Below are 18,455 nucleotides of genomic sequence, written 5' to 3' on the forward strand. Positions count from 1 at the left end.
GTATCTGATTCCCGTCTCCGTTGTAACACAGCATACGTCAAATCAAACAGAAACAGATAAAGAAATATGGTTGTTGACAAAAATGGAAGAGCAAATTAAACAGCCGGTAAAATCACTTGTCACATATGTTGCTTTTGTAAAGATCCATGTATCATGTACATGTAAGAACATTTGTTTCAGGACATCCTCAACATGCCAGTGCCCATGTTCGTCGTGTTTGTTAAGACAGCCAGCTGATGACGACACCTCCTTACTGTAAAGGATGTTGTAAACTGATTGTAAAAGAAAACAGAAAAACGTTGTCTCATTTTTTTTTGAAGGTTCTAGCACAATTCTTTCCTGGTTTAGGCAAACAGGGTGGTTATGTTTTGTCGAAGAAAGCTTCAGCTTTCAGCAGTCCATCTATGGAAGAAAATCTGTTTGTCGACGTAATGTATATACGCTGTTTCAGATCTGAGGCTGCTTTCAGTTATGCTCCGAAATCACAAGATTCTGTCAATTATGCCAGATATTGAGCTTCCTCTTTGAGGATTGCTTATGATCTTAGTCTATTCCTACAACCATAATCAAAATCAATAATACGCTAGATGAAAATTTTGTGTTTTTAGTACATACATGAGTGAATCCAAACTGAAAACATAAAAGATGTAAACATTAATTTGGGTAGAAAATAACATACTTTATAAGAGTATATTCCGAAAGTTTAGTGTATAAATTCCATTTAGGTTCTTCAGACAAGCAGCAGCAGCTTTTGTATAAACTAAGATGTTGGTATATTACGACAGTAATTAGCAACTAGCACGTGAAGGGCTTCTCGATGCATCCCACATGCTTAGATTTCATTTTCACCCATTTTTTTATGTCTAAGTCCACAATAATCATAATTAGTTGAATTCATGTGACAACATCTCATTTCTAATTATTAACTAATCCAACCTTATCTTGTTTGTACATATGATCAACTCTTCTTCACTCCCAATAACTCATCATTATTGTTTATAAACCATTCAACATTGATTCATATCGTACCCAATAAAGTGTTTCACACCTCTACATCCACGACTTCAATTTCAATCTTGTCTTTAATAATGAAGTACCAAATCTTGGATTTCATGCCATAAATCTTTGGTATGACTAATTACACAATGTTTTTAAACGAGATAATTATTTAATTGGATATCAAAATCTATTCTCAATTATTTATAAAAGAAAGGTTTTACGAGTGTTGCGATCGTATAAAATTGCATCAAAATAAAATATTTTAAATATTAAAAAATTATGGTAGGATGGTACACAAGTCAAATTCAATTCACCTGGAGAAGACAATGATTACATAGTTTGGTGAGGAAGTACGTAGGTAGTTAGCTTCTTAGCTGACGCGGTCGACTGGATCGGAATTTTTGTTTCTTCTTTTTATATATTTATTTATTTATTTATAGTTGGGACATGTAATGTAAATATATATAAGTCTCGTATCAAGAAATAAATAAATAAATATATAAGTCTGCCGGTGACTTATTATTCCCTGACCGTACTGTTCAACGGAGCTGTCAATTGTCGGTATTAATGCACCCAAAACACAAACGCGCTCTCTTGTTAAAATTCTGCCCCCACCCTAATATTAAACACAGGGATGTATTTTGTAAATATATAAATAAATATAAAACAAACAAACAAACCCCCACAGCATTGCAGAAACATTATTTACTCTCACAAAAAAAAAAAAAATATATTTACTCTATTGATTTACAGATTTACCATAGGTTAAATAAATATTTTCTAAGCATATTAACCTTATAAAAGTGAAGATGTTTTCCTCACATGCATTAGTATGTAAAGATGAATAAAGAATAATTTGATCAAAAAATATTTATTTAATTCGTAGTAAATCAGCAGTAGTTTTCTTTTTTCTTTTTTTAAATATTAAAAAATTTCATATATTTTTATTATTGGATGGATTTATTTATAAAATAAAAATATTATATATAATTATTCAATCCATATAATTGAAGTATAATTATATCAAATTTTGTGGAAGAATATTATAATTATCCCTTTATTTATTGGTTTTGATGTGACGTCGTTTGATATCTCCAACACAATGGCCATGTCTGAAAGTTAAAACGACGGAGGAGTAGGACAGAGAGAGTGCCGGTGATTGGTGAGAATTTGTAACCATGCTTTTGGACCAAATATGTTAAAAATGCCAAATATGCCCTCGTCCGCCATTGTATTTTCTGAAATTATAATATATTATTTATATTCAATTTAATACAGGAGTCTGTCTTTCTTTTTTTATGGATTATTACATTATCTCCTTTGGATATTTGGTTTAATTACATGATGATTCCTCAAGTTTAAAAAATTTCATCTACCTCCCGAACAAAGACAATTGTTAGAAAATCTTTAACGATTTTGATAAAATATTTTTTTTTGACCCTTTATTATAAATTACATAAATCTCTCTTAGAGTTTATCCAAATTACACGAACTCTCTGTGAATTAAATATAATTTTTTAAACTCAAATAATTTCTAAAATGTTTTTTAAATTTTAAACTGACAAGTAATGTAAAATTTATTATTTATTAAGGTAATAATGTTGATGGCACCAAAGGCCAAGAATTATATATATGTTTGATGACAATGAATTTTAGTAATTGCATATATAATTTTGGGAGTTTTAGGGAGGTGCAAAATTTAATTTTTATTAATCTGTGAATAAGATCTAGTCTAATTAGCAAAGTTGAAACCCCATAACCTTAAAAGTTATGGATTCCGACCCTTGCCTTACGCGTGGGATGTTGTATTTATTGAATAGTAGGTATGTTATTTATACTAAATAGTAGGTGCGTTGTTTCTACTACAATAGTAGGTGTGGTTAGATTTAATTTATTTTTTTATATTATTGATCAGAGTATGATTGTTGTAGTGGTCTTTGTTATATATTGATATTTGACAGCAATGATTATAATCAATTTATTTTAATATTAATAATAATTTATCGTTCTTATTTTTTTAAATAAAAAAGGGAATTTTCATTTAATTTTAGTACTGATCATTAATTGTTGGACTCGTCTATTTGTTAGATAATGACAAATAATAAATGTAATTATTTAAGATTTATGTGGTATTTAAATCAAGACAGGAGAGAGAGAGCGTTGTAATAATTTCAGACTTTGATGATGAATATACATGCATGTGAACAAGTTTTTGGTCAAAATTCCTCCAATAACAAATCATGCATAAAATTTCCTTAAATAGGCAAAACATTACATGAACTCCACTGATTGATGGGTATGATTAATATTCTACTTGACAGCAACCTCCAAAGATTTTATTATTTTTACATATCACAACTGATTAATGCATCGATTAAATTAATAAATTAATGTACGGTTAATCGATAAATAAATTATAATAAATTCATATTATGTGAGGTAATTACTCATATTAAATGATAAATACGGCTCATATTTTTTGTGGGCCTCAAATTCATAACTCAAATTTATTCATGAGACTCCAGTCTTGACCACTAGACTAAGATGTAATTGATAGATGTGGAAAGATCATTAGATATGATTTGGTTATTTAAGTTGAACGACTTGTAGAAATTTGAGTGTGAGTGCGCAAGGAAGCCATGGATTCAAGAAAGCAGAAAAATTTGGTATATTGAGAAATTTGTGTGTAACAGAGGTGGAAGATGAAGTCTTCCTCTTATACTGTGGTGTTCTGCAGTTAACTAAGCTAACTACCCCTCATTAACAGATTAACTAATAAACTAACAAGGTATTAAACTGCAAAGAGGAAAAGCGTACCAGCGCTTTTATAAGTGAAATAGCAACATTCCATAACGACTATAAAAAGGCGTGAAAGTACTGATAAACAAAAAAACGTGAGAACAAAATGCGACGGCAAGAGTTCTATTATTCTATAGATCATCTTCTCCTTCTTCGCTGGGACTCCATCACTTTCATCTCTTCTGTCAAGTCAGTGTTTCTGCAGGTAAGAACTTCCATCTCTTCTGTAGTTTTACACGACTTTTCACATCTCTCTATATTAATGAAGTATTTATATGACTCGATATTAACACACGGTTGTTTTATTTTGAAAAATATTTCAAACTATCTTTTTATAATTATTTGCGAGTTTTTTAATTCCAAAAAGTTCTCCACATTATATTTAATTGATAAAATTAGTTTTTTTTATATATTTTTTAATGTAATTTAGTGATTCGTATATTTTGTTTTTATTTATAATATGTTTTAAAGCGTAAAAAAATATTTATTATATATACATAGAAACAACATGCCACAAGAACTAATATTCTTAAACAATAACCAAAGATCAATTACTCAATAACTAATTAGTATACCTAATTATTTTGGTACTGTCCATTATGTGTACAAACAAAAGTGTCATAAATCTCTAGTCATAAAACTCATACGATTTTCGTGACTGCACATGTACATATCAACCACTTCACATAAAATAAAATAAAAAATATTTATTTTGTTATATTTATTCAATTGAATAAAAGAGAAGAAAAAAATAAATAAATAAATAACAAATCAAAACTGATGAAATGTATTAGTTTTAAATATATAAATAAAATTTTAATCAATAAACCCAATTGGATAAATCAATTATTATTTTATGAAATAAATAAATATATCTAAAGGCGTTTTAGTCCATCCACACTATGCTGACTAAGGTAATTGCTATCAGTATCTCCATCTTAATAAATATTAGATTCCAAGAATACATAAACATAAATTTAAATAATTTCAACCAAATATATACCGTAGAAAATTAAAATGAATTTTATAGACGAGGCCACATGATTATAAGATCATACTTTTGACTCCCATTTACATGTGAGTATCAGTCCAATCCAATAGTAGATGATTTTATACTATAATATTAGTGGTTGGTTAATAATAAATATTATTAAATGAGATGTGTTAATATACTATGTAATATTAAAATTTATAATATAATTATGATTGATTCATTCTTTTAAAAATCACTTAAAAATGAACCATTAATGAATACATAATTATTATTTTTAAAAATCACAAGTTCTTAAATATATAATTTTTTGTCCTAAATTCTGAGAAATTCATGATGTGAGATTTAATTTGATAAGCAAAAAAAATCTCAAAATTATTACCTTATTAAAATAACTATTTGTCCCTAATAATTTAAATTTTGAAAAAATTGGGATAATTTACATCGCAGTCTGAAAATTCCATTTAACAAATAGATCCCTCAATGCATTGAATTTACTGAATTTGATGATATTAACAAGCAAAAAAAAAAAAAAAGAATGAAATCCATATTCAGCTCGATCGACTTATGATTGACTTATTATAGGTTAAATAAAATATTTCTAATCAAACCATCCTTATTCATATTCATACATGCATGTGAGGATATACATATTCACCGTTATAAGACCAACTTGATTAGAAAAATTGCAATAAATCAATGGTAAGTTAATCGAGGATAAATATGAATTTTTATTTAATTTTTTTATTAATATTAACAACATTTATGAATCTATGTATTAAACAATACAAATATCATGAGTACTACTGTATATAATTTTTTAAATTATAAAAAATTACGTGTAATTATACTAAATATCAAGTGTAATTATCCCTAGAAGATTTTCGGCTCCACAAGGACAGTTATGTAATTTGACATGCTGAGCTGTCAAAAAGTCATGAAAAAGTTAAGAAAAAGTTTGACCGGGTAAAAAATTGACAGCTTACAATACATAAGAATATTACAGCAGATCCATTGGGCCCACACCCACCGTTTTCTCCGATGTCTATATTTCGAACACCAAAATCTCAGACATTCGCTCTTCCACTTCCCACAACATACACACTCTCTCTCTCCCCCGCTTTCTCTCTCTAATCCAATGCTGCTGCATTGTCCAAAATAGGAGTTTAGCAGTTGGCGAAGAGAGAAAATCGGAGAAGAAGCAAGCATAAAAGAGAAGGCAGCAGTACTGGTAACCGAGAAAGAGGTGGAGAGTTTTTTCGTTTCTCCTTTCTAACTTCTTCCCCTTTCATTTCCGGCGGCGGCGTTTTGCCTGCCGGTGAAAGGAATCTATCTTGACGACACTTATATTCTTGTTTTCCATCAAATCATCATAGCCCATATTCAGTTCTTAGTCTAATCTTGATCCGCCCATTGCAGTTTTTCTTCATTGCGAGGTCCAATCTTCGTTTGCGTTGCGTCAGCTTGTTACGGTTGATATTTATTGTTGTTGTAATTATTTTGCATTTCCATGAATGTGTGGCGTGTTTGAATTTATGGGTTTTGTTCGGGAGATGGTTTCTGGCATTATACTGTTGATGGAATTTGAAAGATTTCTGGGAGCGCGAATAGAGCATGCTGTTGATTCTTCCTGTTGTTTCTAGTTCTTATGGATAAAGATATGATCTACATTACATTTCCTGAGGTTCTTCTTCTTAAGGGTGAAGACGCTCAAGTGGTTTGTTCATATGTTTCTTTTCTTGATCTTTGTGTTTGAAGAACTTTTGGCATGAAAACCAGATGGAAACGCGAAAACCATCATTGTTTTCTTATCATATATGTACTCTGGAATAGTTTATTTCTTCTTCTTCTTTAGTTCTGTACTTTTCTTGGAAATAAAAACAGAGAAGTATGATTAGGGGTCTAAAAATTCAGTATGGATCCGTGGAAGGTGGATGGTTTTGTCTGGAACTTTTTCTTGGACTCTATGAATTATGTTTTATCGTTAAGAATTTAAAAGGATTATGTGGTCTTGAAGGATAATGATGAGTTTGTCTGCTATTCTCCTTTTACAGACAATCAGCTCTATGTTGCATTTGTACATTCAGCAATATTATTTACTTTTTTAGTTTTTCTTTATTGCAGGAAACAGCATGGAGAACCTAAAGACTCCGTTCAAGGGAGTAAAAGATGATCTTAAAGGCCGGCTGGCATGCTACAAGAAGGACTGGGTTGATGCATGTGGTTCGGGTGCGAGGTGCGTTTCTCTTTGTCTCTTCTTGATGCAAGGAATGTATTGTCCCATAATTTGTTTCAATTAAGCAACTCAGTTTGATCTTTTTTACCATTAACACTTTCAGGATTCTGGCTCCAACAGCATACATTTTCTTTGCTTCTGCTCTCCCTGTGATTGCCTTTGGGGAGCAATTGAGTCGGGAAACAGGTCAGTTTAATTTTGCAGCCCATTACGTGCTTGTGTTGGCTTTCTTATTTCAATAGTTTTACAAAACAATAGGTTCAACACCATAAAATACATGTAACTAAGTAATATTAGATGGTAGTCTCATTTGATCCGAAAAAGAAGGGTAATATTAGATAATTATTCCCAAGTAAATCCTGCATATAGAAGTACGATTTTTGATTCTTCTGAAAAGACCATTTGCTTCTGTAACAGATGGAAGCTTGAGCACCTCTGAGACTCTTCTTTCTACAGCTGTGTGTGGAGTCATCCATGCAATTTTCGGTGGGCAGCCATTATTGATTTTAGGAGTTGCTGAGCCAACCATTATAATGTACACCTACTTGTACAATATTGCTGAGAAGAGTATAGGGAGGCAACTGTATTTAGCCTGGGCTGGGTGGTATGCTGCTGACCTTCGTCTTTTCTTAGAATCTGATGTTCTACTTGCATATTGAGATTGAGCCTCAAGATGGTGTGTGGTGTAACCTATTCAATTGATTTTCATTTTTAACAAAACAGGGTCTGTGTCTGGACCGCTTTGCTGTTGTTCCTTCTTGCTATATTCAATGCTTGTACCATCATCACTCGATTTACAAGGGTGGCAGGGGAACTTTTTGGCATGTTAATCACTGTTCTTTTCATTCAAGAGGCCATTAAGGTACCATTTCTCCTCGCCTCTATTAGATATGCTACACTTCTTGTCTGTTGTTATTATTCTAATCATATTCACAACTATTGATGCTTTAATCACAGGGTGTGGTGAGTGAATTCGATATTCCAAAAGGTGAAAACCCCAATGAAGAGAAATACCAATTTCAATGGCTATATGTAAATGGATTACTTGCAGTTATCTTCTCTTTTGGTGTGCTTCTCACCTCCCTGAGAAGCAGAAAAGCTAGGTCCTGGCGATACGGTACAGGCTGGTTTCGCAGTTTTATTGCAGACTATGGGGTCCCTTTGATGGTTGTTGTATGGACCGCTTTGTCGTATGGCATGCCAGGAAAAGCTCCTGCTGGAGTTCCTAGGAGGCTCTTCTGTCCTCTTCCTTGGGAATCTGAATCGTTGTATCATTGGACAGTGATGAAGGTACATGAACTGACAAATAATCTGTAACTTGCGAACTCCATTTAGCTTGAACTCGTTTTCTTTCACGAAGTGAAGTGCTGCTTAGAATATCTTCTATATTTGTTAACCTCTTGTCACTCAAGAATCTTTTTACATGTATTCTTTAATTTTTATGTGTTACGTCCATGATAACAATGCCCTTGCATGCCTAATGAGACTCCAATGATCAAACTTAATGACGGATTTAAAACACTTCGTCTAATTGAATTGCAGGATATGGCAAAAGTGCCAGTGGGGTATATTTTTGCTGCCTTCATACCTGCTGTGATGATCGCAGCTCTATACTTTTTCGATCACAGTGTAGCTGCACAGCTGGCACAACAGAAGGAATTCAATTTGAAAAATCCGCCTGCTTACCATTACGATATCCTATTGCTGGGAGTCATGGTATGGTATTTAAGTTGAATTCTTGAACTTTTCTTTCAATTGAGGCCTTAAGTATTAACTGAAGAAAAAGTAGTTTTGAATACTCTTACTGCTGTTGGAAAAATTTAACCTTTCTTCTTATTTCAGACTTTGATTTGTGGATTACTTGGACTTCCTCCTTCGAACGGTGTCCTTCCACAGTCGCCTATGCATACTAGGAGTCTTGCGGTCCTTAAGAGGCAGGTGGGAAGCATGATATTCTGCAGAAAATCTTTTCCATACTTTTTACATCCATATGATCAGAATAAATTTTGACAATTTGTTCTGATTGGCAGATGATACGGGAGAAAATGGTGAAGAGCGCGAAGGAGGGCATGCAAGAGCAAGCAAGCCACTCTGAGATTTATGGGCGAATGCATGCAGTGTTTGTCGAGATGGAGAGTGCACCATCTGTAAATTCTCTTTTCCAGTGTTCCTCTCCCATCAGATTTTTATGAGAAATATGCCAAGATTTAGTTAAAACAAACTTTATATTTCTGCAGCATACGACAGAAAAAGATTTGGCCAACTTGAGAGAAGCTGTCTTGAAACACGACGATGAAGATACGAATGGCAAATTTGATCCAGAAAAGTGCATCGACCTCCACTTGCCTGTTCGAGTAAACGAGCAAAGAGTTAGCAATCTGCTACAATCCATACTTGTTGGGCTCGCCGTATGTGCTATGCCTGTTATCAAGATGATACCTACATCAGTTTTGTGGGGATACTTTGCCTACATGGCCATCGACAGTCTCCCAGGTAATCAATTCTGGGAGAGGGTTTTGCTGCTCTTTGTTCCTGCTGGTCGTCGTTTCAAGTAAGCCTTGCGTATAAATTGCACTTTGAATTTCTTCTGTGTCATCCATATAGATCACTGGAGCTACATTTATCAACGGCATTTGCTGTTCTTCCTTTGGCAGAGTCATCCAAGAGTCCCATGCTTCGTATGTGGAGTCGGTGCCATTCAAGTACATCATGATGTTCACAATCTTTCAGATTGTCTATTTTTTGGTGTGTTTCGGAATCACATGGATACCTATTGCTGGAATACTGTTTCCACTACCGTTCTTCCTTCTAATAAGCATAAGAGAGCACATTCTTCCCAAGTTTTTTCCACCTCATCATCTTCAGGACTTAGATGCATCTGAGTATGAAGAAATCATCGGACGTTCATTCAGGACCAAGAGTCTATCTCTCAAGGTATGTACATTAATCTTTTCCTCATAATTACAACAGTTGAAGAAGCATGAAAATGTCTTGAACACATTATATGAGCTATTTCATCTATATCTTACAACATGTTTGAGTTGTGCAAAAACAGGATAGAGAACTACCTGATAGTGATGATGACGAAGGTGCTGATGTATCCTCTGCTGAAATACTGGATGAGATGACGACGCACAGAGGAGAATTGAAGCATCGGTCTGTGAGCTTCAACGACAGGCAGCTTCAGGTTGGTAACTCAGCCTTACAGCTGGTGGGTACTGAATAATGCCGGGAAACTTATCAACCATGGATCATATTTTCCAGGTTATTCCAGAAGATTCTGCTCGGGTTTAGGCTTGATTCCCCATCCCCATCAAGATGCTTATCTTAGCAAATCATATACATTACTATAACATAAGAAGAACGAGGAACGGCAGGCTGAAAGAGAATAGGAAACGAAGAAAGAAGGGATAAGAATAGCCTCTCCACATAGTTTAGGAACTATGAAGGTAATTTTGCATGAAGTTGCACAATCCCTTCATTGTTTCTTGCATTTCGAGCAGCCATGTAAAAAGAATGATATTCTCAAGAGAAAGAAACGAGGTGAAAGTACTCAAGCCTACTACATACTGTCTTGTGTAGCAGACGGGCGATAAAGATTAGAAATTAACTATTTTTTTGGGCATACCATACTATACTATACTTCTGATTTTTCCTGGGAAATTTAGAGAGATGAAGTGAATTTATTCCTTTTCCTAGCTCAGTTCATTTTCCATAGTCGCCTATTTATTACATTAGTAGTTTTGGTTCAGGCTAAGATACCTTAAAATATTTCATGGTTGAGACATTGTGTGCAGTACTACATAAATAACTCAACGGCTATGTTCATTTCAAATTTCGTCCCTCTTATTTCACACAACATACAATCTGCAGAACATTCAGTCTCGTTTCATGACGTTGGTGTTAACCTGACACCCTGTGCCAACAGCAAGGATGTTTTACCTGATTTTTAATAACTCTAACCAATTAGCTAGCCATATTGTTAATAACTTATACAAAATGTTGAATGATGCGTAGAAGCTTATATATTTTTATTACTAAAATAAGATTTTTCGTCTAAACTCAAACGGAAGAGATATAATTGTAAATTTTTGAGGGATGCAAATGTAAATTTCAATTTTTTTTGAGAAGAATTTAGTTTTGTATTTTTAAAAGAGATACGTACATAATTTACCGTGTCAAAATATGATGCTAAATAAAAATTATAAAAACAACGGGGCTAAAAGTGCAACTTCCATTCTACATTCTGGGGGTAGCAACTATTTGTAGCTAACATTAATTTTGTGAAACAGCTGATAGATAATCTAAAAAAGGGATATGAAAATATATACATAGTGTTTGGATTTGTGTTTTGAGTGTTTTGAAAATAAAAAGAAAAATAGAGATAAATAAATGTGTGTTGGAGATAGATCGTTTGTTTGGATTTGTGTTCAAAGGTATTTTAAAATAAGTAGTGTAGGTTTGATATTGGGATTTGGGTGACAAAAATCACTGTTAATTGACAAATTATATCTTTTTTTTATATATATTTTTATATATAAATATATACATAAATATTGTATATTTAATGTTGTATTTTTTTGAGACAAAAAACACTATTCATTATCAAATCTATTTCTTTTATATTGTATATACAAGTGTATATATACTATATTTAGAAAGTTGAAAAATAAAAAAATACGAAGGTAAAGTGTAAAAAATACGAAAATAAATATTGGGTGTGTTGAAAATGTCCAAACATAGTGACAGTTAGCAGTAAGAGTTTGATCAATATTTTTATAGTCCATAACAAAGATCATAAACAGAATTCAAAGAAGACTGACAGTGAACTACTTAACTTCCTTATCCCTTGCATTTTACAAGGTTGCTTGTACAAAATTCTAAGCAAAATCTTGCATCTTTACTTGGGATCCACCTTCACTAGACAGAATGAGATGATCTCCATCTCTTATTACAGCCAAGTCTTCAATCACATATCCACCTTCAGTTAGAACTTTTGTGGGACGGATACCGAACTTTTGATATCCCAAGTCCAGCAGCTCCTCAAGAGATCCAGGCAAAAAGACCAGCCTTCCAATCCTATCTCCCCTCTCGGGACAACTCAAAGTCACTCTAGCACAGTTCTTGCCTGTACCAGGAGTGAGGGAAGATCGAGACGTAGCCTTTCCTCCTGCAAAATTTGATGACACAAGCAACACATAAGTAAGATTGTTTCCTTAATCAAAAACTAGGGGCTTAAGTTACCTTCAATGTTTTGTTTATGGCTGGCCGTGATGATCTCTGCAAGCGAATTCTGGAAGTTGCTCGGCTTCCTTTTTAAACGATCATTAGACGAGCTTAAGTCAGTAGAACTTAATGATTTGTTAACAGGAGGGATAACCGGTTCGCTTGAGTACTTTTTGAGCTTGAAATAAGGCGCTTGCTCATTTTCTGAGTGTCTGACATGGTTCTTGGACTTCTGCTTGGTTTGAAATAAGGCTTTGATCTCTTCATGGCCCTGGTGATCGGCTAAGGCTCGTGGAGTCCAGCCGTGCACGTCTGGTTTATCTATATCAGCTCCTTGTTCCATCAAAAACTTGATAATTTCGACATTTTCTTCAGATATAGCTGTGTGCAGAGCTGTGGTTCCAGAGCAATTAAGCAATGTTACATCCCCCCCAAATTTGGTGATCTCCTTGAGTAGTTCTATGTTGTTCTGCTCGGCTGCATAGCAGGCGAATCCACCCACGTCACCAGAAGACAACGTTGCCCCATTGTCAACAAGTACTCTTATGACCGCCTCATGCTTCCCCAATATTGCATCCCAGAGAGGAACATTTCCTTCAGAATCTGCATAAGATGTTTTGAACTCACCACTTTTAGCTGCTTAAATTTAGAATTGCCGACAAGCACACCTTGTCAATATGGTACCTTTTGTATTGGGGTTTGCTCCGTAATCCAGAAGTAGAAGCACACATTCTAAAAACCCTTTTGATGCTGCAAGATGCTGCATGAAACAACAAGTTATCATATTATTGCATCTCTACTTCATAAATTATCATGTTAAGAAGAATGCAGAACTATTGCAATACCAAAGCATTTCGTCCGTTGTTGTCCAGCTCGTTTGGATCCAAGCCTCGCCTCAGCAAATGATGCAACAATAGATCGTCGCCCCTGGCAGCTGCAAAGCATAGGCTCAGAGGCATATCCATTCTTCCATGAGCCAACATGTGCTCCGTGTAGGCCAAAATTTCATGCATCACAGGGTCTTTGTACTCTTTAAGATGCTGCACAGAAGAAAATTCAACATCATCATCTACTCTTACAAGTTCTACTTATCCCTAGAAAACAGCAACTTAACTAATATGCTGCCAACAACAGATTGAGAAACTTCTGTCCGGTAATATCGACTACATTTTCTTTACCTCAAGCAGATTGTTCATGATTATTGTCCCATCTCCGATATTAGCCTGAAGAATATTCATCAATGCAGTACGGTTCAACCGCAGCAGCTGACTCAAACGTTTCGTACGAACAGTGAAAATCTGAGGCCTGTAGCAGAGAACACCTACTTCACCACAAACATCTCCTGTCCTCAATTCCCCGACAACCTACAATAAATTTGAAGTGAACATTGTTAAAAGTCGATTGCACTTCACGGGCATAAATAAGGATAAAACCAAATATATTCCCTGGCTGATGTATGTGCAATGAGAATCACTCGTTTACCCTTTCCTTTCCGTCTCTGAGTGAAAGAAGATCCTGTCACCAAAAATGGTTTAGAAGTATTACTTCGAATAATTGCATAATATGGTGCCATTGAACAGGGCGACAAGAAAAGCAGTATAGTGACAGCTCCAGGTTGATCTTACCACTGCCCCATTAACCAGAATATACATATCTGTAGGTGCTTCATTTTGTAAAATTATGTCTTCTTTTGGGGGGAAATACTCAGGCCTCATCTCGGTGACCTGCAGCATTAGACCATAAAAGACAAAGAACATGAAGATCTAATTTCATGGTACCGCATTTGGTAATTAAGTTGAGATCAAATACAAAACAAGAAAGTCAGTGCTGCTTCAGTTTGGACCAAAAACAAAGGGGAATTGTGCAACAACGAGAGAAGCTTTTTCTTGCAGTAATACTAATATATTTTTTGTACCCGGGCTGCAAAACAGAAAGAAAAACCGATAGTATTGGTGATTACCAGCTGAAAGAGCAGGTCGTTTGACACCCCACGGAACAAATACACCTTGTCAACGAGGGAATAGAACAGGAAATGTGATATACTCGAACGAATAGCTTTTGGAAGTGCATCAAGAGTTTCTTGCTGCTGCAGCCCTTCTGAATCAGTTCTGTACTTGAGGCTCATATGAGCAATCATCTGATCTTGCAGCCGAGTGGGCAGTTGATTCCTTTTGGCAAATCCTGAGGCAGCATAGATAGCTTCTCTCTGCAAAAAACGTGAAAAAGGGTAAAATTCAGCTGCCTGAAATCCATAAATGAAGAAAATCGAGATGCCCATGAAACTTCGAACAAAATCAGACTTCATACTTACGAATTTCCTAGTTTTGAAGGTTGTTTCTACAATCAAGTTGGTCATGTTTCCTATTGTGTAAGATCCCAGCCCGATGGCGAAGAACATGTAGAAAATATCGAATATCATCTCCCCCGTGTTCACAGGATGAAGATCACCATAGCCTATCGTTGTGATGGTGACAATAGACCAGTAAACGGACGTAACATAATTGTTCCACAGTGGCACTTCATGAAAGTTTTCTATGCTAAGCCCAATCCATGTCTGCTTAGGGTCTTTGTACCTATCGGCAAGAAGATAAAAGATACATGCAGCCAAGTGAACCGTAAAAAGAGTGACCTACAAAGACCACACCCCCTCATCACATAAGTTTGAATTCTTGTACTTGCCATAGATTAACAATTTATGTCTTAAAATACTTACACATGTAAGCTTTGCTATTCGAACCATCACGTAGTTATAGTTCTTGTCTTTCTCCATTCTGCAGTAATGCTAAGAGAAATCATTTAGATTCCCCAAGATCAGTTACATTTATAGCCCAACAAATAGCCGTAGATTGTTTCCCAACAGTTTAAACACAAGAAAAAATAATTTTTTCTGGCTTTCTTGAGCAACAAAATTTACTAACGGTAGTTGCAGAGAACTTAGGGACTGTACCTCTGAAACATTGCACTGACTCTTCTGATACGCCAGAGACGAAGCATACTAAAGTATCCATATGCTTCCAGATGGGCGGGCAAAAGCTTCCTTGCAAGTTCAGACGGTATTGTGGAGATCACATCCAAAACTAGCCCTGTTTTTGCATATCTCAAAGCAATCAACCTTCTGTCGTCAACGAGGAGATAAGTTGATTTGTCGAGGTACGCAACAAAGAATGTAAGAACAATGTCAATGGCAAAAAGTCCATTTACAATATTGTCAGTGATGGTGAGAGGCCCCTTAGGTCCCCTAAGGAAGCCAAACTCAAAAGGAGACACCCATGCTGTGTAGAAGACCAGTATAACCAGGAACGTCTCCCAGGTTCTGCAAAATTCGATCAAGAAACGACTGATTGATCTTGGAAGAAAACAAACGACAGAAAGCCGAATGCAATCCAATGTTATTCACTCAGTTCATGTCTAGAACTCTAAATAAGTACAGTAGCTAATTCATTTATGTAATACCGGCCTGGATTTATCTCTGTTGCAAACACTGAAAGGATTAAATTAAGTCTTTTGTTGAGTTACATGGATAACTGGAACGAGTATCAAATCCATCTACTGCCAGCATTCATGTTTTCTTGATGTTCTTGGTGTAAACTTGTAGTGCTGCTACACACTTAATTCTGGAACCGAAATGATTAGCTTTTAGCACAACATTCCCATCCCATTAATCATTATGCTGTTGATGTTTTAAGACAGAACGATATACATTGGTCTGCAAATTCTATCTTGATCATCACTCTCCAACAAAATGGAACCTTAAAGTGATTAGCCTAATCTTGACACGAAAGCCTTAAAAACGGTCATGCTAATGACGAAACATGAAAACGTATTTATACGTATACCTGTAACGAGGATCAAAAGGAGAGATGGTGAAGGGACGAAGCTTGTGCTTGCGGTTGCTAGGGGCGCCAAGGGGTGGAAGAATGCTAGTAGAGAAGATGTGGGAGCTTTTCGACGAGAGCCTTTCCAATTCGCCCTCCATTTCTCTCATCGAACGAACATTCTCAGAACCCCTCCGCCGCATGATGTACATACCTTATTCATCCACTCCCTCCCAATTCTTGATCAATAGGAAGGAATCTAAAATGATGTTGATTTCTTTTTGAGGGGATTGATTCTTTGTGTTTGATGTTGTATAGATTGGAGCATGGTTTCAGTTATTGCAGCCTGCCTTTTCTCTTCCCTTTTTTTCTCTCTGATTTCTGCATGAGATCACATGGTAAAACAACATACGCCACCAATTAAATTTTCTATTATAAATCATGTTGCATCTATAAACACGCATCGCATACCACACGTACTAAAACTATGATTTAAACTTTGTTGTTATTAAGTAATTTACTTCTTACCATGCTATATCAATCCTACCTTCTATTTATCCATTCAAAGAGTGGACTGAATTTTTTATTTGAAATTTTATTATATTTTTTAATCTGTTGTATATATATATATGCATAATGATTACGTCATTTTTTTTTTCCAAAAAATGATGAAATTAATTATGATTTGATTAAAGTGATTAAGTTATAAATTAATGAAACTAATCAATGTTTTCATGAACAAGCTGCTTGGGCCTGTCAGCTCAGCGATTGCCCTAGAGCCCGTTCAATTCCTCTTCCGTGCTGTTCTACGGTTCTTTGCAATTTTAACTAAAACCGCATATCCTAAAGTGTCGGATTACGTCCATATATATTGGAAAAAGTCGCTTTTCATTGCACAACCCTTCTACGTAGAACTAGCACCTGAATAATAAATTATCAGCAGAAAGAAGAATTCAGTGATAAGAGAAAGTTCTAGAGAGAGAGATTGAGAGAGAGCTTCAGAGTTTTAGACAGGCGAGAAGCAATGGCGTCTGCTTTAACCAAATGGCTCGTCGACCCAAACCGCAACCCGCTCGCCGCTCTCCACATGAAGACGCTGTCCAAGCGCCTGCGGAAATACGGTACTTGATTTGAAGAAATGTTTGTGTTTTTTGAGGTGGTATTAGTTGATGAGTTTTTGATGTGTTTTTTTTCGAATTGCGATTTGGGTAATCAGGTCTTCGATATGACGATTTATACGACCCCATGTACGATCTTGATGTGAAGGAGGCGCTGAATCGGCTTCCGAGAGAGATCGTGGATGCAAGGAACCAGCGCCTCAAGCGCGCCATGGACCTCTCTATGAAGCACGAGTACCTTCCTGAAGATCTTCAGGTATTCATTCAAAATGGTATTTAAATGCTCCTGTGTTTAAAGTTATACGCTTCTGTATTGGGTGCTGGAAAGATTAGGATTGAGTTAATATGTGGATGTCTATGTTGATTCTTTGGTACTTATTTGTTGTGTGAAATTTATTTATAGTGACTGACTACCTTAGTGCGGTTGTGCGTGTGGGCGGTGGATTGCTCTGGGAATTGGGAAAGAAATGCTAGGATGCTGTGCATAAATGCTTCTTTTTAAGTTTTGTTCTTCATTTTCTTGAACTTTAGTGTGTTCATTTGTTTGTTTACGTGCTCTGCTTGGGCTGCTTTTAGCTGCTCAGGGTATGTGATGATTGCTTTTAATTCCTTACACTGTCAATTCACGCCCATTGCATACCCAGAATGTCCATGCAATAGATATTGATTCTGCTGAAGGAGAGTGATGCTGGTGAATGTGCCATTTGCAGAAGCAATGGCGAGTGATACTTATCAATGTCACATTCTATGGAAAGAAAATATTTTTAGTTTATTCTTGTATTTCAAGGCATCTCTTGCACGTTAGTTTAAGTACTAGAAAGTATTTTCAAATATTTCTCTATCTGGAACCAGTTAATTAAGAAGTGTGAGAATTTGCATGTATCTGGAGATGGGGGTGGCTGGGGGTCTCCTGGACCAAAAGTACCAATCATCTGGGTTACAAGTGAGGATAATCTGTCTGCAACAGTGAGTGGTCTTATTTAGCATGCTAAGTACCACGTCTAAAGCAACCTCATCCATATTCGTTGATTATCTTGTATAACATGCTCTGCTGGCTAAGTTATGTTCTTTACCTCTTGAAAGTTGGTTTTGTAATGTTGGCATTATTATGTGTCAGTTTCGAGTTATAATCAATATGCCCCTTGCAACTTTTTATTGCATATTTTTGGCTACCTTACTCGATATATTTGTAGTGCAATTTTATTTTGCATCATCAGATGCTTCTTCCTTTCTCTTTTTTGTTTAAGGAGGGGGGGGGGGGGGGGGAAAAA

At 35.3% G+C, this 18,455-nt stretch overlaps 3 protein-coding genes and 1 long non-coding RNA gene across 9 annotated transcripts in view; 3 read left to right on the forward strand and 1 right to left on the reverse strand.

The window, feature by feature from the left end:
- LOC110012169 lies at window positions 1-499 on the forward strand. The gene is made up of 2 exons (XR_002287327.1): window positions 1-106; window positions 181-499. It is a non-coding gene; the product is annotated as an uncharacterized LOC110012169 (long non-coding RNA).
- On the forward strand, window positions 3,896-10,808 carry LOC105164829 (boron transporter 4-like). Of its 6 annotated transcripts, none has more exons than XM_020694291.1 (14): window positions 3,896-4,003; window positions 5,952-6,261; window positions 6,914-7,025; window positions 7,129-7,211; window positions 7,443-7,629; window positions 7,749-7,887; window positions 7,983-8,315; window positions 8,568-8,741; window positions 8,868-8,963; window positions 9,056-9,172; window positions 9,263-9,576; window positions 9,680-9,959; window positions 10,081-10,212; window positions 10,290-10,808. In XM_020694291.1, the coding sequence occupies exons 3-14, from the start codon at window positions 6,922-6,924 to the stop codon at window positions 10,317-10,319; spliced, it is 1,989 nt and encodes a 662-aa protein (XP_020549950.1). In that variant the 5' UTR covers window positions 3,896-4,003; window positions 5,952-6,261; window positions 6,914-6,921; the 3' UTR covers window positions 10,320-10,808. The 6 variants fall into 6 exon arrangements, with proteins under 6 accessions (XP_020549950.1, XP_020549951.1, XP_011081923.1 ...); XM_011083621.2 differs by lacking the exon at window positions 3,896-4,003 and having other exon boundaries at window positions 5,842-6,035; window positions 6,209-6,261; XM_020694292.1 differs by lacking the exon at window positions 5,952-6,261 and having other exon boundaries at window positions 3,898-4,003.
- LOC105164830 (potassium channel AKT1) lies at window positions 11,775-16,455 on the reverse strand. Its single transcript, XM_011083622.2, has 12 exons — window positions 16,088-16,455; window positions 15,199-15,564; window positions 14,965-15,022; window positions 14,563-14,880; window positions 14,212-14,457; window positions 13,877-13,975; window positions 13,734-13,766; window positions 13,430-13,615; window positions 13,097-13,291; window positions 12,936-13,011; window positions 12,270-12,854; window positions 11,775-12,195 (listed from the first exon to the last, which is right to left on the reverse strand). Exons 1-12 carry the CDS (start codon window positions 16,276-16,278, stop codon window positions 11,906-11,908), a joined length of 2,643 nt encoding a protein of 880 aa, XP_011081924.1. The 5' UTR covers window positions 16,279-16,455; the 3' UTR covers window positions 11,775-11,905.
- The window catches only part of LOC105164831 (cytochrome b-c1 complex subunit 7), a 3,065-nt gene continuing 1,591 nt past the window's right edge, over window positions 16,982-18,455 (forward strand). The window contains exons 1-2 of the mRNA XM_011083623.2: window positions 16,982-17,187; window positions 17,283-17,440. Of these exons, the coding sequence (XP_011081925.1) occupies window positions 17,091-17,187; window positions 17,283-17,440 (255 nt within the window). The 5' untranslated portion in view covers window positions 16,982-17,090. The remainder of the gene's footprint in view (window positions 17,188-17,282; window positions 17,441-18,455) is intronic.

Source organism: Sesamum indicum, linkage group LG6, assembly GCF_000512975.1.
Source record: "Sesamum indicum cultivar Zhongzhi No. 13 linkage group LG6, S_indicum_v1.0, whole genome shotgun sequence".
Classification (NCBI taxonomy): Eukaryota; Viridiplantae; Streptophyta; class Magnoliopsida; order Lamiales; family Pedaliaceae; genus Sesamum; species Sesamum indicum.

Coding starts and splice junctions, on each gene's coding strand:
- LOC105164829 (XM_020694291.1), top strand. CDS start 6,922: ATGGAGAACCTAAAGACTCCGTTCAAGGGAGTAAAAGATGATCTTAAA. Junction 7,630..7,748: donor TATTTAGCCTGGGCTGGGTG/GTATGCTGCTGA, acceptor TTAACAAAACAG/GGTCTGTGTCTGGACCGCTT. Junction 9,577..9,679: donor CCTGCTGGTCGTCGTTTCAA/GTAAGCCTTGCG, acceptor TTCCTTTGGCAG/AGTCATCCAAGAGTCCCATG.
- LOC105164830 (XM_011083622.2), bottom strand. CDS start 16,278: ATGTACATCATGCGGCGGAGGGGTTCTGAGAATGTTCGTTCGATGAGA. Junction 15,023..15,198: donor GTCAGTGCAATGTTTCAGAG/GTACAGTCCCTA, acceptor GCATTACTGCAG/AATGGAGAAAGACAAGAACT. Junction 12,855..12,935: donor AGCAAACCCCAATACAAAAG/GTACCATATTGA, acceptor CATCTTATGCAG/ATTCTGAAGGAAATGTTCCT.